Source organism: Pseudophryne corroboree, chromosome 7 (assembly GCF_028390025.1).
Source record: "Pseudophryne corroboree isolate aPseCor3 chromosome 7, aPseCor3.hap2, whole genome shotgun sequence".
Taxonomy (NCBI): domain Eukaryota; kingdom Metazoa; phylum Chordata; class Amphibia; order Anura; family Myobatrachidae; genus Pseudophryne; species Pseudophryne corroboree.
Window position 1 is genome coordinate 443769668 of NC_086450.1, and position 27905 is coordinate 443797572.

At 48.3% G+C, this 27905-nt stretch overlaps 2 protein-coding genes across 2 annotated transcripts in view; one reads left to right on the plus strand and one right to left on the minus strand.

The window, feature by feature from the left end:
- Nucleotides 1-6126: 6126 nt before the first annotated feature.
- Nucleotides 6127-20236, minus strand: SMCR8 (SMCR8-C9orf72 complex subunit). The gene is made up of 2 exons (XM_063934947.1): nucleotides 17657-20236; nucleotides 6127-10070 (listed from the first exon to the last, which is right to left on the minus strand). Exons 1-2 carry the CDS (start codon nucleotides 20107-20109, stop codon nucleotides 9617-9619), a joined length of 2907 nt encoding a protein of 968 aa, XP_063791017.1. The 5' UTR covers nucleotides 20110-20236; the 3' UTR covers nucleotides 6127-9616.
- A 96-nt stretch (nucleotides 20237-20332) lies between these two features.
- TOP3A (DNA topoisomerase III alpha) overlaps nucleotides 20333-27905 on the plus strand; it is an 87754-nt gene continuing 80181 nt past the window's right edge. The window contains exons 1-2 of the mRNA XM_063934946.1: nucleotides 20333-20457; nucleotides 27347-27500. The gene's annotated coding sequence lies outside the window, so the exon portion shown is untranslated. The remainder of the gene's footprint in view (nucleotides 20458-27346; nucleotides 27501-27905) is intronic.

A 27905-nucleotide genomic window follows, 5' to 3' on the forward strand; every position in this document is an offset into this window, starting at 1 on the left:
GCCGTGCTCCAGTTTCCTCCCACAATTCCCCCCAAAACAATATCCTGGTAGGTTAATTGGCTCCCAACAAAATTAACCCTAGCATGAATGTGTGTACATGTGATAGGGAATATGGGGGCAGATGTATTAACCTGGAGAAGGCATAAGGAAGTGATAAACTAGTGATAAGTTCAAGGTGATAAATGCACCAGCCAATCAGCTCCCATATGTAAATTAACAGTTAGGAGCTGATTGGCTGGTGCATTATCACCTTGCACTTAACACTGCTTTATCACTTCCTTATGCCTTCTACAGGTTAATACATCTGCCCCATAGAGTGTAAGCTCCACTGGGGCAGGGACTGATGTAAATGGCTAAATATTCTCTGTAAAGCGCTGCGGAATATGTGTGCGCTATATAAATAACTGGTAATAATGCTGGGACTCCAGTTTGGCAGAAAGCAGCTGCGGTGCTGCTATAGACAGGAGCTGTGTGTGGCTGTCACATGTTGATTGGACAATCCTTGAGTGAGGTTCAACAGCAGCACTGGGAGGTCCACACCTTTTACATCGAGGGTCTAAAGCAGACAAGCCTCTTTCAGAGTTTGTCATTTAGAATTTCATTAGGTTTCTGCCACAGAGGTACTGTACAGAGTGGAGGCAGCCAGAATCACTTGGAACCTATTATGGGTGGTATTCAGTATGCCGGCTGTTGGGATCCCGGCGCTCAGTATACTGGCGCCGGAATCCTGACACCCGGCATACCGACAACTATTATCCCTCTTGGGGTTCCACGCCCCCCCCCCCCCCCACCCGGCGTGCGTAGTGCATCACCGTGCCCTGCTGCCGGGATCCCGGCGCCGGTAAGCTGGGTGCCGGGAGCCCGATCGCCGGCCACTCATACTACACCCCTTATTATTACTGGGGTATTTCACAGCCAATGTTCACTGGTTTCTAGTGCAGCCTCGTGATTTATTCAGGGCACGAAATGTCCCCAAATTGTCTGCAGGTGACAGGCTGATTCGGGGTCTAATTCAGAGCCGATCGCTGCTCTGCGATTTATCACAGCGGGCGATGATCAAAACGACTGCGTATGCACCGCAATGCGCAGGCGTGTTGCCAATCCGTCAGGATGGTGCAAAAATTTTGTTCACACGGGCGTTTGCAAGCAAGATGATTGATAGGAAGAGGACGTTTGTGGGTGGTAACTGGCCATTTTCTGGGAGTGTCTGGAATACGTTCCCAAGCGTAGTCAGGGCTGGTGTGTGACATCACCTCCAACCCCGATCAGCCTGTTTTCATCACACTGGAGGGGTAAGTATTAGGCTACGCACACACTGCACAGAATGGGAAAAACATTCGATGGCGAGTGTGATGCGAGCGGTTTTGCAGCTGTTTACTATCGGAGGGGAATTTTCGCACAGAGTGCACATGCGATCACATACTTGCATGGGGCGAATGTTCACTGTAATTTGCAGCACAGCGATCAGGTCTGAATTAGTCAGGGCACATGGGGCATATGTAGTAGGGTGCGGGATGCCAGACGATTTTGGACGTTTTTTTTAAAATGGAAATCATTTACAAGGAAAAACCATACCGTGTAAAAGATCGCCCAGAATAACGCACCTCCAGAAAACTAGGGGCATATGTGACCTGTTCTGTAGTTATAGTGTATGCAGATCCCATCCCATTCTAGTTTTTTAATAAGACCTGGCCGGCGTTCAGCCAGTGTTGTTGCCCTGACCTAGACTGATCACACCGCTTTGTAGGGATGCATATATTCATTATTGCATATCAATGTTCTTGCTGATGTTTTCTCATGAATCCCAGATATTTCTCCCTCCATCCAGGATGAAACTTTTGAGTCTGCGGTTTCCAATCGTGGGAGCACCCCCCACCCCCCTGAAATCTGCTGCCAGTCCTCTGAAAGTCCAGAATGAGAGAGGGCGGACAGATGCCTCCGAGCTACTCCAGCAACTAGGAAAGGCCTGTGCATTGTACGGGTAATGGACTGGCCACGGCTCACATGACACGTACATATGGACAGAGGGAACTAGCAGGAATTCTCCAAATTACACTCATATTATAAAAGACGTTCTGGCCTCAGAATGACTTCTTAGTACTGGTTTGCAGTTTTAGCAAACATTCTAAGACACTGTTTTTTCCATATTTTACGGCACAATTGCAGAACACCAAAGAGGTGATTCGGACGCGAGACATCACTGACTGCGGTGATAATCTGGCTCTGTCTTTAGACGCAGCAACCCTATGGCAGGTGCACCTTCTCCTTTACATGGCATCCTGTGTCAGTGACGCACACGTGCCTGTCTAGCCACCCCTGTTATCTCCCAGGAACACCCACTGAGGTTCACTCTCTCTGCATCTCAGTACAAGTCCAACCTATGTGCAGACACAAAACATTGGCTGCTTGCATCTGACATCTCCACCACGCGCACCTGTGAAGAAGACCCAAAGTAAGAGGAGGAGGCAGAATGGACACACAGATCAGTGGGTAGCGTTCTAGAGACAGTCTGCGCTATATGTGAGAGGAGGAGGCAGATGGGACACACAGATCAGTGGGTAGCGTTCTAGAGACAGTCTGCGCTATATGTGAGAGGAGGAAGAAGATGGGACATACAGATCAGTGATTATCATTCTAGAGCCAGTCTGCGCTATATGAGAGGAGGAAGATGGGACACATAGATCAGTGGTTAGCGTTCTAGAGACAGTCTGCGCTATAGGTGAGAGGAGGAAGATGGAACACATAGATCAGTGGGTAGCGTTCTAGAGCCAGTCTGTGCTATATGTGAGAGGAGGAGGCAGATGGGACACACAGATCAGTGGGTAGCGTTCTAGAGCCAGTCTGCGCTATATGTGAGAGGAGGAGGCAGATGGGACATACAGATCAGTGATTATCATTCTAGAGCCAGTCTGCACTATATGAGAGGAGGAAGATGGGACACATAGATCAGTGGGTAGCGTTCTAGAGACAGTCTGCGCTATAGGTGAGAGGAGGAAGATGGAACACATAGATCAGAGATTAGCGTTCTAAAGCCAGTCTGTGCTATATGTGAGAGGAGGAGGCAGATGGGACACACAGATCAGTGGGTAGCGTTCTAGAGCCAGTCTGCGCTATAGGTGAGAGGAGGAAGAGGATGGGACATACAGATCAGTGATTAGCATTCTAGAGCCAGTCTGCGTTATATGAGAGGATGAAGATGGGACACATAGATCAGTGGGTAGCGTTCTAGAGACAGTCTGCGCTATAGGTGAGAGGAGGAAGATGGGACACACAGATCAGTGGGTAGCGTTCTAGAGACAGTCTGCGCTATAGGTGAGAGGAGGAGGAAGATGGGACACATAGATCAGTGATTAGCGTTCTAGAGACAGTCTGTGCTATAGGCAAAAGGAGGAAGATGGGTCACACAGATCAGTGGGTAGCGTTCTAGAGAGTCTGCGCTATAGGTGAGAGGGGGTGGAAGATGGGACACAGATCAGAGATTAGCGATCTAGAGCCAGTCTGCACTATAGGTGAGAGGAGGAGGAAGATGGGACACACAGATCAGTGGGTAGCGTTCTAGAGACAGTCTGCGCTATACTGTAGGTGAAAGATGGGACACACTGATGAGTGGGTAGTGTTCTAGAGGCAGTCTGCACTATAGGCTAGAGGAGCAGGAAGATGGGACACACATCAGCGATTAGCGTTCTTGAGACAGTCTGCACTATAGGTGAGAGGAGGAAGATGGGACACACAGATCAATGGGTAGCGTTCTAGAGACAGTCTGCACTATAGGTGAGAGGAGGAAGAAGATGGGACACACATCAGCGATTAGCGTTCTTGAGACAGTCTGCACTATAGGTGAGAGGAGGAAGATGGGACACACAGATCAATGGGTAGCGTTCTAGAGACAGTCTGCACTATAGGTGAGAGGAGGAAGAAGATGGGACACACATCAGAGATTAGCGATCTAGAGCCAGTCTGCACTATAGGTGAGAGGAGGATGATGGGACACACAGTTTAGAGATTAGCGTTCTAGAGACAGTCTGCGCTATAGGTGAGAGGAGGAAGATGGGACACACAGATCAGTGGGTAGCGTTCTAGAGACAGTCTGCGCTATAGGTGAGAGGAGGAGGAAGATGGGACACAGATCAGTGATTAGCGTTCTAGAGACAGTCTGCGCTATAGGTGAGAGGAGGAAGAAGATGGGACACATAGATCAGTGATTAGCGTTCTAGAGACAGTCTGTGCTATAGGCAAAAGGAGGAAGATGGGTCACACAGATCAGTGGGTAGCGTTCTAGAGAGTCTGCGCTATAGGTGAGAGGGGGTGGAAGATGGGACACAGATCAGAGATTAGCGATCTAGAGCCAGTCTGCACTATAGGTGAGAGGAGGAGGAAGATGGGACACACAGATCAGTGGGTAGCGTTCTAGAGACAGTCTGCGCTATACTGTAGGTGAAAGATGGGACACACTGATGAGTGGGTAGTGTTCTAGAGGCAGTCTGCACTATAGGCTAGAGGAGCAGGAAGATGGGACACACATCAGCGATTAGCGTTCTTGAGACAGTCTGCACTATAGGTGAGAGGAGGAAGATGGGACACACAGATCAATGGGTAGCGTTCTAGAGACAGTCTGCACTATAGGTGAGAGGAGGAAGAAGATGGGACACACATCAGCGATTAGCGTTCTTGAGACAGTCTGCACTATAGGTGAGAGGAGGAAGATGGGACACACAGATCAATGGGTAGCGTTCTAGAGACAGTCTGCACTATAGGTGAGAGGAGGAAGAAGATGGGACACACATCAGAGATTAGCGATCTAGAGCCAGTCTGCACTATAGGTGAGAGGAGGATGATGGGACACACAGTTTAGAGATTAGCGTTCTAGAGACAGTCTGCGCTATAGGTGAGAGGAGGATGATGGGACACACAGATCAGTGGGTAGCGTTCTAGAGCCAGTCTGCACTATAGGTGAAAGGAGGCAGATGGGACACAGATCAGTGATTAGCATTCTAGAGACAATCTGAATTATAGGTGAGAGGGGGAGGAAGATGTTACATACAGATCAGTGGGTAGCGTTCTAGAGACAGTCTGCGCTATAGGTGACAGGAAGAGGAAGATGGGACAGATTAGTGCTTAGCGCTCTAGAGACAGACAGCCCAGAGTGACAGTGCTGCATTAACATTGAGTGGGTATAAAAGAGCTACAGTTATTAGGAAGACAGGCAATAGGTTGATACGCATTAGGGCGACAGGTAAAAAGATAGACAGTACAAACTGTCGACATTGAAACTAGTATGTTTCATCACCTGTAACCCAAATTAGTGGTAACGTAGACGCTTGCCCCGCTTTGGAAAAAATGTGACCCCCACCAAAAAACAACTTGTGTTGAACATTGTTATGTTGACTTGTTGAACCTGTCAACTCATTGACTGTCTATCCATAGTCCGGAACCCAAGGGGCCCCATACATAGCTTGTGTGGGTATGTGAACTGAGAGGTCATCTGTGGAGCTGAGAGTGATTACACATTATACTTCTTCATTGCACTGCCACCTTATCATAGCGGCAATTGTATTGGTAGGGACCCCACAACTGTAATCCAGCCATGCAGCCCGAGACTGACCATGGCTTATTACCACTGCTATAGATTTATTATTTAAACATAAGATATGCTGAAAGGCAATTCCGCTATGTGATGTAGCATAACCGTAGTGTGTTGCAACCTGCCACGTTCTACTGTAGTGAATTGGAAACGGGGATGTAAAGTCAGATAACCAGATTTCTTTATTCTTTTCTAGAGCGTACCAGTCAGGTCTGAGTATAACATACTATTGTATGATATGGGAACATGCAATATGTTGAATAATAATATTCCAAGCCTCTCTCCTGGTGGCTCTCTCTTCCAGCATAGCCCACCAGCCGGGGACGGAGCATGACTCAGAATACTGAAGCAGTTCTAGGACATTTGCCTATAGAGTGAAGCCTTAGGTGAGGGTTACAGACACGAGATCTTTGCACTGATAACGTAGGGCACCTTAACTGAAAATAATATAGGCTACACAAAACGTCGCATAGTGTAAGAAAATGTACACACCCTGATGTCACTGGCTTGTTGTGTAAATGAAGACAAGACACACTCCATACATATATGGGAAACACAGACAGCCAGTAAACGGGTTTAATGTGATCGCACCATGGCAGACACGTGGAAGTTTGGCAGTACGCTTGGTAGCGTCGCAGGAGTCCTATATTCGCACAGCGTCACAAGACAGACACACGATGCTCACACATTTTCTCAATTAGTGCAAATAATGACATGGAAAGAATACAGGAACAAAAAAAAAAATTATATATCTATATATATCTCTAATCAGTGCATATACAGTAACAAAACAAAATAAAATGGCAACATAATAACCAATCGCAGGCACTGAGATCCAGGAGCACCGGACGAGCCCCCAACCGACTACACTCATTGTAAACTGGGCATGCAGGACATACGCATGTACAGCAGCAACTAAAATAAATAGATCAGTGTAACGGTGGACAAGATATGTCAGGACCAGATAGTATAACACTAGGCTAGCTGCAGCTTTAACGGCCTTAAAGGAGAAGCACCCCTGCCTGCTGGGAGTTGTAGTAGGAGCCAGAAGTGCATTGCTAGGCACCACAGCTTGTACGGTCCCTGGACTCGTGGGTCTGAATCTTATACTTGGGAGGCAGTACCTGTAACTCCTGCCAAGCGTAAGAAGGCAGCATCTTGTAACCCTCTCACTCCCAGCACAGCATACTCGGCCCTTTTCCTGAATACGGATATGTTATGAGAACAGATTAGACACACAGTAATTCACTGTGCCGCCAGGTAGAGGCTCACAAAAGGTGGCGGGCTCTGAAAACGCTCCTAAAACGGTCATGATGGGACAATAGAATGTAACATTATATTCTATTACACTCGTTCTTATCAGTATTTGTCTTTCATTTTTCCAGGCCTTGATGGTGTTTTCATCCTACTGGAAATCCTAAATCACTGAAAGCGTCCCGTCAAAAATAAATAGATCCTATTTAAACCCAAAACATTTTATAACGTGATATTCAAGTTTTGGCATTAACTAACCTACAGCCACTTTTATATCAATTAGAATACGGTGGAAGACGTGTCAGGCTAAATTAGTTCTAATGTTTTCGTATGTCCGAAATTAGACTGTAAGCTCTACGGCGGCAGGGACGGATGTGCCTGGATAATATTCTGTGATCGGACAGTGAACCACTATACACAAAGTGGTGTTCCTTCTATCACTAAAGTGTCTTCTAGTGAACGGACTCGGTTGGGAGGGGTACACTATAATACTATAATAATAGGTGTGAGCTGCCTGACGGAACACATACGGCAAAAAAAATAAAACAATTGCAAAAGCATAAAATCAATAGGATTGTGAAAGTGTTCCTTTCTATTGCACATCTTCAAAGTCACAGTTTAAACATTTGGCACCTGTAATAGCTCCCGCCAATCAACGTACGGTAGCAGAGGATCACTGAATTAGCCTGAAAGCACCAGAATCATAAAGCAGCACGTCAGACGTCCCCGCAGGCTGGGTTACACTGTGACGTATACCTGGAAACAATCTCAGGAGAACCTGGGCCGGAAACAACTACTGGCCAGTCAGCATCTGTGCTGCCACATAAGACATCCAGCCGCCTTGAAGTGACAAACAAATCAAAGGGTCTTGCTCTAAGCCAGTATATGGTTAAAAAAAAAAGCAGCACATAACAAGACAAGCCTGGCAGGACAGTGTTCCTGTCGCTCGTCCCATGACGATGTCCTGGGTGGGCAACAGGTGTTATTCTCAGTGCACAATCTATAAAGATCTAGGCCGAGAGGCTCATACAATGGATACTGGGAGACCTGACGCCTCCATTTACAAAGCACTCATGTAAATATATAAGCAACGGTGAACTGTGGCGGAGGGTTACATGCAGACTATGTGCCACTGTACGTCTGACCGCTGGTTAGTTTAGCCATGATAACTTGGGTTATTTGTCCCAAGAATGATACGCGTCATGGCAGGTTGTCTACTACAAACGCCGCTCCCTCTGGGTCAGTGGGACACGTGGATGAAGGCGTTGGGATATGGAGAGGTGAAATGAGCGCGCGGCTATTTAAATATTCAGGGTCTGTGAAACCTTCTCCTCACACGTACTTCCTTGAATCTGATCTTAAACATGATTTTACCCTTAATATAGAGGGTCTGTGGGCCAATATGTAACCTGGAGCATAAACATACCAAGATCCCTACACATTCCCAGCCCTATCTTTACTGCCAATTACTAAATAGACTATTTGTCACTGACCTGACACTTATTACAGGCCTGTAGAATCAAACACCCGCAAGGATAGTTTACCCTTTGGTTGGTGCTCCGTTAGATAAAACTACACCTTCCATAATTCTATCACGATCCCAAGGTTCGAAGGGGGAGACGAATCAGATCTTGGAGAGAGAACTTACGAACCAATTGGCTCCTAACTGCCATGTTACGGGCTGTGTTCGAAAAATGACAGGAGCCGATTGGTCGGTACTTTCTCCCTCTAATTTATTTCTCTCCAAGGTTTGATACACCTCCCCCTCAGAGTGATCATTCAACAGCCACGCACACAGCGGAGGCAGACGTACCATGAGCTGAACTGATACGAGAATGCTGCTCATCTATTTACTAGTAACAAGGAACAGGCTCCTCGTGAGTCAGGGAGGACAGTGGCTCAAAGCAATTGGACATGCTGAATATTGGTTCAGCACACAAAACGCCCGATTCCACTGTGTGCAAGTGAGGGAGACTTCGGGGGTCATTCCGAGCTGATCACTCACATGCCGATTTTTGCAGCGCAGCGATCAGTTAAGAAAAATGGCAAAACTGCACACGGCACGCGCGTCGTACGGGTACAAACAGCATCGTTGCTGTGCAATGCTTCTAGCGAAGAATCCATTCACACAACCAATTGCATGGAGATTGACAGGAAGAGGGCGTTTATGGGTGTCAACTGACCATTTTCTGGGAGTGGTAGGGAAAACGCAGGCGTGTCCAGGGCGGGTGTCTGACGTCAATTCTGGGGACCGGACAGGCTGAAGTGATTGCAGCGGCTGAGTAAGTTCTGAGCTACTCAAACTGCAAAAAACTTTGTCCCGCGTGGCTGCACATGCGATCGCACACTTGCAAAGCAAAAATACACTCCCCGTGGGTGGCGACTATGCATTTGCACGGCTGCAAAAAGTAGCTAGCGAGCGATCAACTCGGAATGAGGGCCTTCATACTTTCATGGATCCAATCCACAGTACACAGTAGCACCGTGTACTAATAACCATAACACCCCACATTCAGATGACCCTGAATCTAGTTACTGGTCCTCCTTCCACACCGACGGCTGCCTCCTGGCCTGGTATCTCAGTAGCATAATATATAGAGCGAAAACGTTCTCCAAAGTATTACCGACATGTAACGAACAAACAAGGCTTTAAAATAAAATAAAAAATATTCTCTCAAAGTTCCTTTATGGCCCGAGGTGCAAAAAACTGCCAAGCTCCGAAGACTTTTGTACATCCACAGCTCCCTACGGGAAAAACGGTTTCACATTGCATTCCAGATTTCAGATTTTGTATAAAACGCTGGGGATATAGTCAAATCTGAGGACAGGAAGGAGCTGCGTCCCCGTTTCCCTCAGGTAATGCATTTTGAGAAGCTCCGAGAGGTATTCTACGATCTTGCCGTCCTCCTGAGTGAGCCCCAGCAGCTGCTGTAAGAAAGCCGCCCTGCGCTGCGCGATGGACTCCTCGCTCTCCTTCTCCCGGATCGGGAGGTGCACGTGGGGGCAGAAGGTAAAGAGGAACGCCTTGGCGCTAAGCTGGGTCAGCATGCTCTGGACATGCATGTAGTATGTGCTGCCCTTTCTGATCTGTGTGCGGTGGTCCGCCAGCCTCTGCAAGAGGGTCCCCCTGTACACTGGGCAGCGCAGGGTTTTGTTGTCCGCATCCAAGACGCTGGTGTATCGACTGTAACGGTTCAGGGAGTGGAGGGTGTTGGAGCCGGACGGAGAGACCCCTCTGCAGCAAAAGAAACAATAAAAAAAAATAATTAAGATTTAAGTGATCGCACATTATAATAATATGACTTTCTGTCCAAATCAGTACCAGTCTGAAATGAGATAAGGCTAAACCCTAGTGAGGGATTACTAGCCAGGAAGCGGGCTACCATTTTTAATTATTTGTCCACTTGATGGCGCTGTGATCAGAGTACTGGAGGATATACAAATGTATCTGCAGAGAAGACGATGGTCATTCCTATTCAGAATTACATTCTAATATAAGGCATTAAGGGCACCTAACAGTTGGCAAAAAACAGATGAGTGTGCGGCGTACATATTCTATATTTTATAGTATTAAGCAAGAGAGGCGTAGTTAGAACAAACACTTATGGCAAGTAACAGTTTATTTACTTCATTATGGTGTACCCCGATTAATTTGGACCCAACACTATATGGGGGGAATTCGACTGATATAGCCGCATGATCTAACATCTAAAGCAAAGATCTCAGGGGCGATATTCAATTGATGATGTTCATCACGCCCACTAGTGTCAAGTATAGCCGTGTAAAAGCTACTCATCATGTCTGTACTGCGGAGATATGACAGGTGCCCTCCTGCTACATTAGAGGAAAGTGGCTGCAGGTCCCGGGCACTGTACCCCCCCCCCCCCATCATGTCTGTGCTGCGGTGATATGACAGGTGCCCTCCTGCTACAATAGAGGAAAGTGGCTGCAGGCCCCGGGCACTGTATATCCCCCCCCCCGCCCAATCATGTCTGTGCTGCGGAGATATGACAGGTGACCTCCTGCTACATCAGAGGAAAGTGGCTGCAGGCCCAGAGCACTGTATCCCCCCCCCCCCCCCCCCCCCTCATGTCTGTGCTGCGGAGATATGACAGGTGCCCTCCTGCTACAATAGAGGAAAGTGGCTGCAGGCCCCGAGCACTGTAACCCCCCCCCCCCTCCCCATCATGTCTGTGCTGCGGAGATATGACAGGTGCCCTCCTGCTACTATAGAGGAAAGTGGCTGCAGGCCCCGAGCACTGTATATTCCCCCCCCCCCACATCATGCCTGTGCTGAGGAGATATGACAGGTGCCCTCCTGCTACAATAGAGGAAAGTGGCTGCAGGCCCCGAGCACTGCAACCCCCCCCCCCCCCCCTCCCCATCATGTCTGTGCTGCGGAGACATGACAGGTGCCCTCCTGCTACAATAGAGGAAAGTGGCTGCAGGCCCCGAGCACTGTATATCCCCCCCCCCCCCCCTCACCCCCACATCATGTCTGTGCTGCGGAGACATGACAGGTGCCCTCCTGCTACAATAGAGGAAAGTGGCTGCAGGCCCCGAGCACTGTAACCCCCCCCCCCCCTCCCCATCATGTCTGTGCTGCGGAGATATGACGGGTGCCCTCCTGCTACAATAGAGGAAAGTGGCTGCAGGCCCCGAGCACTGTAACCCCCCCCCCCCCCTCCCCATCATGTCTGTGCTGCGGAGATATGACGGGTGCCCTCCTGCTACAATAGAGGAAAGTGGCTGCAGGCCCCGAGCACTGTATATCCCCTCCCCCCACCCCCCCCCCCCACATCATGCCTGTGCTGAGGAGATATGACAGGTGCCCTCCTGCTACAATAGAGGAAAGTGGCTGCAGGCCCCGAGCACTGTATATCCCCCCCCCCCCACCATGCCTGTGCTGCGGAGATATGACAGGTGCCCTCCTGCTACAATAGAGGAAAGTGGCTGCAGGCCCCGAGCACTGTATATCCCCCCCCCCCCACATCATGCCTGTGCTGAGGAGATATGACAGGTGCCCTCCTGCTACAATAGAGGAAAGTGGCTGCAGGCCCCGAGCACTGTATATCCCCCCCCCCCCACCATGCCTGTGCTGCGGAGATATGACAGGTGCCCTCCTGCTACAATAGAGGAAAGTGGCTGCAGGCCCCGAGCACTGTATATCCCCCCCCCCCCCACATCATGCCTGTGCTGAGGAGATATGACAGGTGCCCTCCTGCTACAATAGAGGAAAGTGGCTGCAGGCCCCGAGCACTGTATATCCCCCCCCCCCCACCATGCCTGTGCTGCGGAGATATGACAGGTGCCCTCCTGCTACAATAGAGGAAAGTGGCTGCAGGCCCCGTGCACTGTATATCCCCCCCCCCCCATATCATGCCTGTGCTGAGGAGATATGACAGGTGCCCTCCTGCTACAATAGAGGAAAGTGGCTGCAGGCCCCAGAAACGCTTGCACTATTGTGCTTAACCGGGACTTAATAGGACTCCAGTGCTTTACATTTATCACCTCCGACCATCTACTGTGGACATTTCTCCAGAGGAAGTCCCAGCCGGGGTATGATCCAGTCTTTACTGAGGAGATAAATGATTGTGTCGTGATATATGAACGCATTTTGCTAACTGCTTCTGTTTTTTTAGGATATCTGTGTTTTAAAAGTGAATTTATATATTATATGTAATATTTTTATTCTATAACCTACCGTCCTAGATTCATCTACCTATATTTAATATAGTCACAATTTTTCTATACAACTAGTGCTGGTGTATACCATTTTGTCTATTTATGCCGCTTCCCCCCCCCCCCCCCCCCCCCCAATCATATCTGTGCTGCGGAGATATGACAGGTGCCCTCCTGCTACATTAGAGGAAAGTGGCTGCAGGCCCCAAGCACTGTACCAGGCATCTGCCAGTCGTCATTTCTGAGGCAAAACAGAGCAGCCTGTAAGAAACAAGAGACATGAATATAATCAGCCAGATCACAGCATCTGGTACCTGCACTGTAGGACTCCAGAAACAAGTTGATAACAGGATGCTGGACAGGTTTATATTTATTGGATTACAAATGTAGAGTGTGTGTGTGAGTGTGTGTGTGTGTGAGTGTGTGTGGGGTGGGGGTGAAGGGGAAAAATATTTAGAGAAGGATTAGACAGCCCCATCACTTTGTAGATATCATGCAACTACAACTGCCAGCATTAGACAGCAGTGAAAAGAGTGGAGAAGTGAGCCTGTGGAGACGTTGCCCATGGCAAGCAATCAGCTGCTCCGTACAATTGTATAGTATGCAAATTATAAATGCTACTTCAATGCCGATTGGTTGCCATGGGCAACTTCTCCACTAGCTCACTTCTCCACTGCTTCATAAATAGAGCCCAAAATCTATATCTCTCATTTGTTTTTCTGGTTACCCGACTACATCCTGTTATATAGCAACTCCCAGAGATACACTGACTATAGTTGTTGACTCTACTGCCCCTTCTAACCTGCCTCAGTGTAAGCCTGATGGATGCCACGTCCGATATACAGTATGTGGTACTGACATAGTGGTGGGCAAACGGGCCCTGAAGGCTATGCTGCCATTGCTTCTTACCAAATGCTTTACATACAAACGTCCAAGCAGGACATCCGATATGTAGATCAATAAGGCCATGACCTCTTGCAACACCCCAAATACGGGCATGGGTCACCACAATATCTCCACTCCCTTCCATTACTACCCTGGTATTGATGGAATGGAATGGGTTAATCCCATTACCAAGCTTTTGCCAGACATGGTTATTAAAAATGAGACATATTCCACAATTGGACACATTTAATTAGCAAGGATAATTACCTGATCTAACTAGTTACACTACTGTGGAGTAGCTGCAATGTGTTTAAAGGTACAGCATCCAGCTGGCCTCACAGTGGCCCTCATTCCGAGTTGTTCGCTCGCTAGCTGCTTTTAGCAGCATTGCACACGCTGGGCCGCCGCCCTCTGGGAGTGTATCTTAGCTTAGCAGAATTGCCACTAAATATTTCCCTGCAGTTTCTGAGTAGCTCCAGACCTACTCTTAGATTGCGATCACCGCAGTCAGTTTAGTTCCTGGTTTGACGTCACAAACACGCCCTGCGTTCGGGCAGCCACTCCCCCGTTTCTCCAGCCACTCCTGCGTTTTTTTATTGATACACTTGAGAATTATAAGCGCTGGGAGATATTTTATTTTCACTCCTGCGTTTTTCCCTGGCACGCCTGCGTTTTTTAGCACACTCGCGGAAAACACTCAGTTACCTCCCAGAAACGTCCCTTTCCCGTCAATCACTCACCGATCAGCAGTGCAACTGAAAAGCGCCGCACGAACACCAGCAAATCTACTAAGCGCATTTTCCACCTAATCGCTGCGTTGCAAAAAACGGCAACGAGCGAACAACTCAGAATAACCACCAGTGACGGCTGGGGGGGAATCTAGTGCAGGAGCCTGCCGTGATTACCTGTATTGTCTTCTATAATAAGAGTCACGGCACATTGTAGTGACTAGGGAAGGGCAGGCAGAGCATAGCCAAACTACAAACTGTTCACGCTTACTTAATATATGGCAGTAAAAACCTTCAACTCATAAGTACATAGGTTATAAACATCCTGAAAACATTTTCCACTAGAAGCTAGCAGAAATAATTAAATAGTTGGTCCAATTTGAAGCTAAAAAGAGGGGGGGGGGGGGAATGTTCAAATAGAAATCCAAATTGCAGTGTAAAAATAAAGCTGCCAGTATTTACCCTGCACAGAAACAATATAACCCACCAAAATCTAACTCTCTCTGCACATGTTGCATCTGCCCCCCCCCCCCCCTCCTTGCAGTGCACATGGTTTTGCCCAACTGCTAACAAATTGAATTGAATAAATGACCCCCTTACTACTGATTGCTGCAGTTATAGAAACAGAAAGGCACCTGTATGACTGGTTGCAGAGGGATTGTGCATGGTTATGCATAGGAGGCGAAGTGGTCACATTTCAACACCAATCTCTAGCTATAACATTTGGGTATACCCATGTGTACAGCTACACTAGAAAACCAAGTAACACGGTTGTACTATTATGTCCAAGAGCCTGGAACCAGTTGTAGATCATTAACTATATAACGAGAACTTGAGAAACACCCTGTGTTGTAAAATTTAATATATTATGTTGCCACATGGTTTCTGGGGAGGGTGGGGTGGTGGTATTGGGGACGGGGGAAGGGCCCCCCTCTTCCCCGTCCCCAATACGGGAGTATTAGGGGAGAGGGAACTCTTGCACTGCTACCAACATCTCCCGAGTTCCCTTGAAGTGCATGGGGAAGTCAGTGCTGTTGGGTTACCCTGATTTTCAGGGAAGTGCACATACACAGGAAACATTGTGGCGGCACATTGCCAGGACCTGACCTGCCCCCTCCCCACCCAATAAATCTTGTCAACTGATATTTCACACAGCCCATAGTCTGGATCTGGACAACATGTTGCTCCCCAGGTGTTGAGAAACTACAAGGCCCAGCATGTTCTGCCAATTGACAGAGCCTCTGGCTATAGCAGTTATACAACTCATTGACAGCGGCTTCCTCTCACTTCCTCCTGCAGAATGCTCCCAACTCCAGACAAAAGTCCTAGAACCCCCTGACATTAATGACATGTACTGTACTAGAGTCGTTATTTCTGGTGAAATGTATGTAAACGAGTAAGACACTAACAATTACAGTTCCTGGTGTTAAAATAGTAAGTACTGCTGTAAGTGGTGTCTCCTGGCATTGCAGTAATGTTCCAGTGCTGGAGCCACACTGTAAACTCGTCATGGAAGCCTACAGTGAGCGCCAAACGCAAGTAACTAACGCGCCACTTTTTTATACCCAGAAATTCTTTAGTTTCTATGGTATTTTCAGACGTTCCGGATGTGCCATTTACACACCGGCATCTTATCACATGCTTACATTGTACTAGGCTTCGCTGGAAGCAACGCCAGGGCGGAGACGGAGCGTTATGGGGGCAATGCGGCGCAAATGGGGGGGGGGGGGGGGGCGGAGGCGGCCAATCGGAGTCGTGATCACAATACCTGCGTGACGTCACACGCAGCTGCCGCCATCGAGGACACGGTGTCGGGCCTCCTACGGGAGCAGCTAAATTGCGCCGGCAGGAGGCTTCCTCAGTTTCTGCTAACAAGCAGAAATTGCGATGCCTTCGCAATTTCGGCTTGTTGAACTGGGGGAGGCGCCGGTCAGCATGCTGGGCGCCCTTGCCCTGCGATGGGCGCCCTTGCCCTGCGATGGGCTGGCCCCCCAGCATTCGATCCAAAGGTTTGCAAATTCTGCTAATGAGCAGAATTTGCAATCCTTACCGAATCAGGCCTTTATTATGCAATCTTACTAAGAACTTATAGAAGCCGCATAAAAGGCAGTACAAATACCAAGAATAAATTGAAGAAAATAAATAAAATTCACATCCTCACACAAACATGAGAAAAACACAAAATTAAAATTCAAGTAAATCACAGGATACGACGCCTTTATAGCATTGGTTCTATCCAACTGTGTAACTCATTTTTTAGCATAATTTTTCTATGTTTTGTTTGCCTTATAATTGCCATGAGATATCCCGGCTATTGGTGTTTTACAGTGCTCCTCAAACTCAGTCCCCAGTACCCCAATCAGGTCACCTAGCAGGTGCACAGGTGTATTCATTACGCACGGACACATTTGTAAAACGCGGAGCTAATTATTTCACTTGTGATTCTGCGAGGAGACCTAGAAAATATGAACTGTTGAGGTTCTGAGGACTGAGCTTGAGAACCTATGTTCTATTCCAGAGGTTCCCCAACGCAGTCCTCAAGTCACCCTAATGGTCCAGGTTTAACCATGCTTAGGCATAGGTGTCTTAATTAGTACCTCAGTCAATTTAATTTAACATCTTTGCTCAGCCATGTATATCATTAAAACCTGGACTGGGTGCCTTAAGGACTGCGTTTGGGAACCACTGTTCTATTCCATAGGTTAGAGTTTACCAAGCTTCACCATTGCAGTCCAGGTTTTAAGGATATCCATGCTTGAGTCCAGATGGTTAATAAAATTGTCCGAGGCACCAATTAAGTCACGTGCTCTAGCACGAATATCCTTAAAACCTGGACTATAATGGTGGAGTTTAGGAAACTCTACAGTAGGTTCTCAAACTCTGTCATGAGGACCCCAAACAGTTCATTATTTCTAGGTCTACTCACAGAATAATAAGTGAAACAATTGGCTCCACCTGTGGATCTTGTAATGCGAGTCTCTGAGTAATGCCTACACCTGTACACCTGCTGGGAGACCTGGAAACTATGACCTGCTTGAGGTCCTGAGGACTCAGTTTGAGAACCACTATTCAGAAATAGGAAACGAGCATTACTTCAATGCAGATAAATTAGCTGGGGTGCTATAAGAAAATTACAAACCATGGAGTTGCTTCACATCTGTGTAGCTACACATCAACAATGCCTGTTCTCACTGCCAAGACAGCGGCCTAAATCAGAGTTTCCCACCTCTGCTAATACAGTCCAGCTTTTAAGAATATCCATGCTTGTGTTGAGAAGGTTAAATCAAACTGAGATACTGATTAAGTCACCTGTGCCCAAGAATGGATATGCTTAAAACCTGGACTGGTGGAAACTCTGGTCCAAATTAAAATATTAAATCCCAAACTTGCGGCACCACATGTGATCACAGCATAATTTCAGTTCTCTTTTCTTCTAAGCTACAATAATGACTCACCAGAGAAAGACAATTAGACATTAGCTTTTGGGTAACAACCCACCATACTCCCAATACATTAAATACTTTACCTCTGAAGACCAATCAATTTCCACTTCTGGAAATCCGTTATGTGCAGTGGAGAAGTCACCCACAGCTTTACTGGCTTGGCAACATGTCCGCAGTTGGGGACAAACACAGACAAAGCAGTCACGAGTCTCTTCACAAATGCTTCCTCCTCGCCCAGCACTACTAGAGTTCTCCCGCTCAAGAGAGAGTAAATGGCAGGGTGGGAGAAGGGGTACTGTCTGATGAACATCAGGGCATTTTGGCCAGCTTTTCTTTTTTGACGGTCGGTGACCGTGGTGATGGGGGGCGGGGAAGGGGTCCTATCAGAACACGTAGATGCACTGCTTCTATAGCTTGTGGAATCAGAATACTCATCAAGAGTATTTCTTTCTGCATCCCTGCTGCTTAGTAAGTAGCCCAATTCGGGTGTAGGTACCACTTCTCTAGAAGCATTGTCCACCTGTTCTACCAGGAATGTCACCTGACTAGATGTCTGTCCCATGTGTTTGCCTGGCTGTGGTGGGACGCTAACAACAGGGCCATCAACGCAACTTTCTGGCACAAGATCTCCAGTTAGCTCTTCTGGACTTGACGTATCTGCCCTTATACAGCAGGCAGGGTCAACCAACAAATCATCCCCAGAGGAGGAATTACCCTTCATGGCATCCACTTTATTGACACTCTGACAGTCATGCTGCTCTCTAATCAACTCCTCTACACAGGGATCTTCTTCATCAATGGCTATTTGGTAGGTTCCCCTAAAATCCTCGGGGATCACAGTGTCAGAAGTGCAGGTGCTAAGAACCTCAATGCTGTCCTCGCTAATGGTTCTTCTACTACCTGCCTTGCTCCTCAAAGGCTGTGGACTGGGATGCAGCCTAAGACAAGGCTGACTTTCCGAGTGAATGGGTGAGGTAGACTTCTCAGTCCTTAAGACCTCGATACTCTCGCCGCTGCTAAAACTCCCTTTGGCTTCAACATCAAGAAATTCAACATTTCCCTGGTTATCACAGGTACACGGACCAGACTCCTCTCCATCACGTTCACCATTAAATATCTCCTGCTCAATTTTTATAGGAACAGACTCCACGCTTGACTTGTACGATGCTGCGTTTGCCAAAGGCTTCAAGCTTTCGGGCTCTTCTACAAATGTGGAGCTTTGCATAGGTTGGGGAATCCCCAAGTTATCAGAGTACTGCCGGTCCATCAACCTCGAATCCCATGTTGACACATCCTCAAATAAGAAGTTTGCAATGGCTTGTTGACCCAAGAGGGCCTTGTCAAGATTACTCATCAGCAAGTAGCTGACATCACCTCTATATCGTTTTTCAATACCTGTCAGCAGGTTGATGGTTTGCGTGAAGAAGTAAATATCAACCAGCTCCTCCAACGTTTTCAGTTTTTTATCAAAACATTTTGAAGATTTGGCTTTGATAAACTTGGGAGTGTAAGAGGCCCTAGGGATGTACAGGTCGGCCTCATTGTTCCTTTCATGGTCAGAGGCTGCGGCCTGATCTGACTCCTGTGGAGTGGTCTCGTCCGGGGAGCTTTCTGGAACATATGGCTGGTAGTCATCGCCTTTTAAATGCCTGTAAGGGTAGGACTGTATCTGTTTCAGTAGATCCTGATGCTCGATGATGGATTTCTCCACGTTGGCCAGCTCGTTGGCTTTATCGATGGCCTGCGTGGTGTAGAAGCCCTTGTCATCTGTCTTCTGCTGGTCCTCCATCTCGGTCAGCAGCACCGTGCGGGTGTAGTCCAGGTCTTTCAGCTTCTTCTCCAGCTCGTTGGCGAACGCCTTTCGGTTGCCGGTCTTCAGGCAGTCTGAGGCCTTGGAGAAGTCGCCGGAGAGCGCCAGGAACTGCTGCATGATCTTGTCCTCATCGGTGGAGATGTAGGCCATGCAGAAGGGCCGGACGAAGCCCCGGGCCTCCAGGTCGTACAGGGTGAGGTGGTGGACATAGGCGAAGGCGCCCTCCTTGGAGTCTCCTAGCACCACCTTGGAGTCTTCCACGAAGTTGAGCTTGGGGTAGGAAGAGCCAGGAGGGTGGCCCACAAAAGAGGCCTGGTAGTCCACCGACATGATGCGCAGGGAGAAGTAGTTCAGGTCGAAGACCCCACGGACCTGGGGGTCGTCCGGGATGGTGAGAAGCGGCTGCGGCCCAACCTGCTCGGAGAACTCGGAGATGAGGATGAAGTCCCGGGAGAACTTAGCTCCGGACAGCCGTGACCAAGGGCTGCTTTCCACCTCCGAGTAGGGGAAGAGCGGCACCGAGTACTCCTCCGGCAACCCGGGGGAGCCCCTGGGGTGATCATACTCTTCCTCCCGGGTGAAGGCCACCAGATCCGGGGATCCAATCATCGTCTCTCCCGGAAACCTCCTGACAGCAGCCAGCGCCACTCTCCGTCCTCCCCTGTCTCTCACAGCCGCCTCACAGCAGCCAGGGGGGTAGCCATCTTGGAGGACGAACCACATGACCACCCCGTGACGTCACGTCGCCTCGGACAAAGCCGGCGAACGGTGCCCCGCCGGCGCCCGGGAAGACCAGGGGCCGATTCGGGGGAGCCACCGCCGGCCGTCACCGGCCCGAGCCACTCGCCGCAGCGGCCGGGAGTCAGAGAACGGTTGCGCGGTGCACGCCGGGATATGTAGTCCGGCGCTGGTCACGTGAGACGGGGTAGTTCTCCGGGGAATAGAGTGGGTCAGTGGGTGAGGATAGGGGGGGGGGGTATGTGACTGTGTACGGGAAGAGAGAAGGGTCATTCCGCAGCAGCTGCGGCAGCAACGACAAACGACGCGGGAAACATCATAAATAATAATCACGTAAGTTATCGCTATATCGTGTCATGTATCCAAGAGAGATTCGTCCCTTAGGCACATATTACGTCTGTGGGACATTTCCCTGGTATGTGTGATAGTATCATGGGTCCCATGCTGGAAGTCTCAGCTCCTGTCCCTGTGCTTAGTGGCATAACTCCAAATGCCATGTATACCACCCAGATATGCATCACTGATCTAAGTATACATACTACAGTATATATATATATATATATATATCATACATTACATCCACAGGGGGGCAAGTGACTCTACAGCTGCACTCTAGACATGCTGCGACATGTAGTCCGACGACAGCTGGAGAGCTCCCGATTCCCTGCCGCCTCTGTATAATGTACATGCACCTGTCCCCTCCACTGAATCTGTTCCGCCATGCTCCAGTCAGCACCCAATCTGCAACTAGTGCGTTTTCATCAAATGTTTTATGTGTGTGTGTGTGTGTATATATATATTTCTCTATCGTCCTAGTGGATGCTGGGGTTCCTGAAAGGACCATGGGGAATAGCGGCTCCGCAGGAGACAGGGCACAAAAGTAAAGCTTTTACAGGTCAGGTGGTGTGTACTGGCTCCTCCCCCTATGACCCTCCTCCAGACTCCAGTTAGATTTTTGTGCCCGGCCGAGAAGGGTGCAATTCTAGGTGGCTCTCATAAAGAGCTGCTTAGAGAGTTTAGCTTAGGTTTTTTATTTTACAGTGATTCCTGCTGGCAACAGGATCACTGCAACGAGGGACAGAGGGGAGAAGAAGTGAACTCACCTGCGTGCAGGATGGATTGGCTTCTTGGCTACTGGACATGAAGCTCCAGAGGGACGATCACAGGTACAGCCTGGATGGTCACCGGAGCCACGCCGCCGGCCCCCTCACAGATGCTGAAGCAAGAAGAGGTCCAGAATCGGCGGCTGAAGACTCCTGCAGTCTTCTTAAGGTAGCGCACAGCACTGCAGCTGTGCGCCATTTTCCTCTCAGCACACTTCACACGGCAGTCACTGAGGGTGCAGGGCGCTGGGAGGGGGGCGCCCTGGGAGGCAAATGAAAACCTTTAAAAAGGCTAAAAATACCTCACATATAGCCCCAGAGGCTATATGGAGATATTTACCCCTGCCTAAATGTACTAAATAGCGGGAGACGAGCCCGCCGGAAAAGGGGCGGGGCCTATCTCCTCAGCACACGGCGCCATTTTCTGTCACAGCTCCGCTGGTCAGGAAGGCTCCCAGGTCTCTCCCCTGCACTGCACTACAGAAACAGGGTATAACAGAGAGGGGGGGCAAAATAAATGGCAATATATCAATATAAAAGCAGCTATAAGGGAGCACTTAATCATAAGGCTATCCCTGTCATATATAGCGCTTTTTGGTGTGTGCTGGCAGACTCTCCCTCTGTCTCCCCAAAGGGCTAGTGGGTCCTGTCTTCGTATAGAGCATTCCCTGTGTGTCTGCTGTGTGTCGGTACGTGTGTGTCGACATGTATGAGGACGTTATTGGTGTGGAGGCGGAGCAATTGCCAAATATGAGGATGTCACCTCCTAGGGGGTCGACACCAGAATGGATGCCTTTATTTGTGGAATTACGGGATAGCGTCAACTCGCTTAAGCAGTCGTTTGCCGACATGAGGCGGCCGGACACTCAATTAGTGCCTGTCCAGGCGCCTCAAACACCGTCAGGGGCTGTAAAACGCCCCTTGCCTCAGTCGGTCGACACAGACCCAGACACAGGCACTGATTCCGGTGGTGAAGGTGACGAATCAACCGTATTTTCCAGTAGGGCCACACGTTATATGATTTTGGCAATAAAGGAGATGTTACATTTAGCTGATACTACAGGTACCACTAAACAGGGTATTATGTGGGGTGTGAAAAAACTACCAGTAGTTTTTACCGAATCAGAAGAATTAAATGACGTGTGTGATGAAGCGTGGGGTGCCCCGATAAAAAACTGCTAATTTCAAAGAAGTTATTGGCTTTATACCCTTTCCCGCCAGAGGTTAGGGAGCGCTGGGAAACACCTCCTAGGGTGGACAAAGCGCTAACACGCTTATCAAAACAAGTGGCGTTACCCTCTCCTGAGACGGCCGCACTTAAAGATCCATCAGATAGGAGGATGGAAAATATCCAAAAAGGTATATACACACATGCAGGTGTTATACTACGACCAGCTATTGCGACTGCCTGGATGTGCAGTGCTGGGGGTAGTTTGGTCAGAGTCCCTGATCGAAAATATTGATACCCTGGACGGGGACAATATTTTACTGTCGTTAGAACAAATAAAGGATGCATTTCTTTATATGCGTGATGCACAGAGAGATATCTGCACACTGGCATCACGGGTAAGTGCTATGTCCATTTCGGCCAGAAGAGCTTTATGGACACGACAGTGGACAGGCGATGCGTAGAGGAGTTATTTGGGGTCGGTCTATCGGATTTGGTGGCCACGGCTACGGCCGGGAAATCCACCTTTCTACCTCAAGTCACTCCCCAACAGAAAAAGGCACCGACTTTTCAACCGCAGCCTTTTCGTTCCTTTAAAAATAAGAGAGCAAAGGGCTATTCATATCTGCCACGAGGCAGAGGACGAGGGAAGAGACAGCAACAGGCAGCTCCTTCCCAGGAACAGAAGCCCTCCCCGGCTTCTACAAAAGCCTCAGCATGACGCTGGGGCTTCGCAAGCGGACTTGGGGGCGGTAGGCGGTCGTCTCAAAAATTACAGCGCGCAGTGGGCTCACTCGCAGGTAAATCCCTGGATCCTGCAGATAATATCTCAGGGGTACAGGTTGAAATTAGAGACAGAGCCACCTCGCCGTTTCCTGAAGTCGGCTTTACCAACGTCCCCCTCAGAAAGGGAGACGGTTTTGGAAGCCATTCACAAGCTGTATTCTCAGCAGGTGATAGTCAAGGTACCTCTTCTACAACAAGGGAAGGGGTATTATTCCACTCTTTTTGTGGTACCGAAGCCGGATGGCTCGGTAAGGCCTATTCTAAATCTGAAGTCCTTGAACCTGTACATAAAGAAGTTCAAGTTCAAGATGGAGTCACTCAGAGCAGTGATAGCGAACCTGGAAGAAGGGGACTTTATGGTATCCTTGGACATCAAGGATGCGTATCTCCACGTTCCAATTACCCCTCACACCAGGGGTACCTCAGGTTCGTTGTACAAAACTGTCACTATCAGTTTCAGACGCTGCCGTTTGGTTTGTCCACGGCACCTCGGGTCTTTACAAAGGTAATGGCCGAGATAATATTTCTTCTTCGAAGAAAAGGCGTATTAATTATCCCATACTTGGACGATCTCCTAATAAGGACAAGGTCCAGAGAACAGCTAGAGATGGGTTTAGCACTATCTCAAGAGGTGCTAAAGCAGCACGGATGGATTCTGAATATTCCAAAATCCCAATTAATGCCGACAACTCGTCTGCTGTTCCTGGGGATGATTCTGGACACAGTTCAGAAAAAGGTTTTTCTTCCCGAAGAAAAAGCCAAGGAGTTATCTGACCTGGTCAGGAACCTCCTAAAACCAGGAAAGGTGTCTGTACATCAATGCACAAGAGTCCTGGGAAAAAATGGTAGCTTCTTACGAAGCAATCCCTTTCGGCAGATTCCATGCAAAGGGATCTGTTGGACAAATGGTCAGGGTCGCATCTTCAGATGCACCTGCGGATAACCCTGTCGCCGAGGACAAGGGTATCCCTTCTGTGGTGGTTGCAGGAGGCTCATCTATTGGAGGGCCGCAGATTCGGCAAGCAGGATTGGATCCTGGTGACCACGGATGCCAGCCTGAGAGGCTGGGGAGCAGTCACACAGGGAAGAAATTTCCAGGGAGTGTGGTCGAGCCTGAAAAAGTCTCTTCACATAAGCATTCTGGAACTAAGAGCAATCTACAATGCTCTAAGCCAGGCGGAACCTCTGCTTCAAGGAAGACCGGTGTTGATCCAGTCGGACAACATCACGGCAGTCGCCCATGTAAACAGACAGGGCGGCACAAGAAACAGAATGGCAGAAGCTGCCAGGATCCTTCGCTGGGCGGAGAATCACGTGATAGCATTGTCAGCAGTATTCATCCCGGGCGTGGACAACTGGGAAGCAGACTTCCTCAGCAGACACGACCTTCACCCGGGAGAGTGGGTACTTCATCCAGAAGTTTTCCACATGCTATTAAACCGTTGGGTAAAACCAATGGTGGACATGATGGCGTCTCGCCTCAACAAGACACTGGACAGTTATTGCGCCAGGTCAAGAGATCCGCAGGCAATAGCTGTGGACGCGTTGGTAACACCTTGGGTGTACCAGTCCGTATATGTGTTTCCTCCTCTGCCTCTCATACCAAAGGTATTGAGGATTATACGGCAAAGAGGAGTAAGACTAGTGGCTCCGGATTGGCCAAGAAGGACTTGGTACCCGGAACTTCAAGAGATGGTCACGGACGATCCGTGGCCTCTACTTCTGAGAAGGGACCTGCTTCAGCAGGGTCCTTGTCTTTTTCAAGACTTACCGCGGCTGCGTTTGACGGCATGGCGTTTGAATGCCAGATCCTAAAAGGAAAAGGCATTCCAGAAGAAGTCATTCCTACCTTGATAAAGGCAAGGAAGGAAGTCACCGCGAAGCATTATCGCCGTATTTGGCGAAAATATGTTGCGTGGTGCGAGCAGCGGAGTGCTCCGATGGAGGAATTTCAACTGGGTCGTTTTCCTACATTTCCTGCAATCAGGATTGTCTATGGGTCTCAAATTGGGATCTATTAAGGTTCAAATTTCGGCCCTATCAATATTCTTCCAAAAAGAATTGGCCTCAGTCCCTGAGGTCCAGATTTTTATCAAAGGAGTACTGCATATACAGCCTCCTGTGGTGCCTAAGGTGGCACCGTGGGATCTAAATGTAGTTTTAGATTTCCTCAAATCCAATTGGTTTGAACCACTAAAGAATGTGGATTTGAAATATCTCACATGGAAAGTGACTATGTTACTGGCCCTGGCTTCGGCCGGGAGAGTATCTGAACTGGCGGCTTTGTTTTATAAAAGCCCTTATTTAATTTTCCATTCGACATAGGGCAGAGCTGCGGACGCGTCCGCATTTTCTCCCTAAGGTGGTATCAGCGTTTCACCTGAACCAGCCTATTGTAGTGCCTGCGGCTACAGACGACTTGAAGGACTCCAAGTTGTTGGACGTTGTCAGAGCCTTAAAAATATACATTTAAAGGACGGCTGGAGTCAGAAAATCTGACTCGCTGTTTATACTGTATGCACCCAACAAGTTGGGTGCACCTGCTTCTAAGCAGTCGATTGCTCGTTGGATTTGTAACAAAATTCAACTTGTACATTCTGTGGCAGGCCTGCCACAGCCTAAATCTGTTAAGGCCCATTCCGCAAGGAAGGTGGGCTCATCTTGGGCGGCTGCCCGAGGGGTCTCGGCATTACAACTCTGCCGAGCAGCTACGTGGTCAGGGGAGAACACGTTTGTAAATTTTTACAAATTTGATACCCTGGCAAAGGAGGACCTGGAGTTCTCTCATTCGGTGCTGCAGAGTCATCCGCACTCTCCCGCCCGTTTGGGAGCTTTGGTATAATCCCCATGGTCCTTTCAGGAACCCCAGCATCCACTTAGGACGATAGAGAAAATAAGAATTTACTTACCGATAATTCTATTTCTCGGAGTCCGTAGTGGATGCTGGGCGCCCATCCCAAGTGCGGATTATCTGCAATACTTGTACATAGTTATTGTTAACTAATTCGGGTTATTGTTTAGGAAGCCATCTTTCAGAGGCTCCTCTGTTATCATACTGTTAACTGGGTTTAGATCACAAGTTGTACGGTGTGATTGGTGTGGCTGGTATGAGTCTTACCCGGGATTCAAAATCCTCCCTTATTGTGTACGCTCGTCCGGGCACAGTACCTAACTGGAGTCTGGAGGAGGGTCATAGGGGGAGGAGCCAGTACACACCACCTGACCTGTAAAAGCTTTACTTTTGTGCCCTGTCTCCTGCGGAGCCGCTATCTCCTGCGGAGCCGCTATTCCCCATGGTCCTTTCAGGAACCCCAGCATCCACTACGGACTCCGAGAAATAGAATTATCGGTAAGTAAATTCTTATTATATATATATATATATATATGGGAGATGTACTAAGCCTGAAAAGTGATAAATATCACAGTGATAAAGCACCAGCCAATCGGCTCCTAACTGCCATGTTACAGGCTGTGTTTGAAAAATGACAGTTAAGGGGGGTACTCACGGGAGAGATGTGTGCTGAGCGATCTTAACACAGACCGCTCAGCACACATCTCTCACCCCGCTCAGCACAGCGCGATGTGCTAAGTGAGGGGGAAAGCCGACGGGGGGCCGCTCACTTCACACAACGGTGAAGTGAGCGACCCGCTAGATTGAGCCTGCATACAGGCTCAATCTAGCATCGGTGATGCGCGAGGTCGCGCATCGCTATCGCTGGAGGGCATACACACGGCAGATCCGTGCTTAAAATCTAAGCAATCTAGCAAGATTGCTTAGATTTTAAGCACGGATCTCTCCGTGTGTACCCCCCTTTAGGAGCCGATTGGCTGGTGCTTTATCACTGTGATATTTATCACTTTTCAGGCTTAGTACATCTGGCCTATATATATATATATAATATATATATATATATATATATATATATATATATTGAAAATTGAAGTTAAACTGATATAGATCCTACACGGTACAAGACATAACCATAGCGTAAACATTTACTTGGGGGTTCATCTCAGTATAGGACATCAGTGGTGCCAAAGGATTTTCCAGTCACAGATGCCTCACCTCTACCATATACTGTGATTCCTTATTTGTAGCTGCTATTTGAGGCATTTGATCTGTAGTAACTGGGATGTTTAAATCATTTCCAATCATTCTTTTCAGATTTCTCATACAGTATTTGGTTACTGTGGTGACAGGCCACCTATTCTTTCTACACAAACTGTTGGATCGCTGTATTGTATGAAAGGTTAATAGCCGCGGTAATTACTTACTGTTTACAAGGCAGCCGACTAATGACAGCACAGTAGAATTCTGCGTAAGTAATATATATGTAATTGCTGATATTTGCATGTGGTGAAGATGCCTTGCTGCTGGCTGTAGGGCACGCTCCTGTCTTCATGGCAGGGCTTCTTTGCAACAGTGTGTATATATATATATATATACAGGTTGAGTCTCCCTTATCCAAAATGCTTGGGACCAGAAGTATTTTGGATATGGGATTTTTCCGTATTTTGGAATAATTGCATACCATAATGAGATATCATGGTGATGGGACCTTAATCTAAGCACAGAATGCATTTATGTTACATATACACCTTATACACACAGCCTGAAGGTAATTTTAGCCAATTATTTTTTATAACTTTGTGCATTAAACAAAGTGTGTCTGCATTCACACAATTCATTTATGTTTCATATACACCTTATACACACAGCCTGA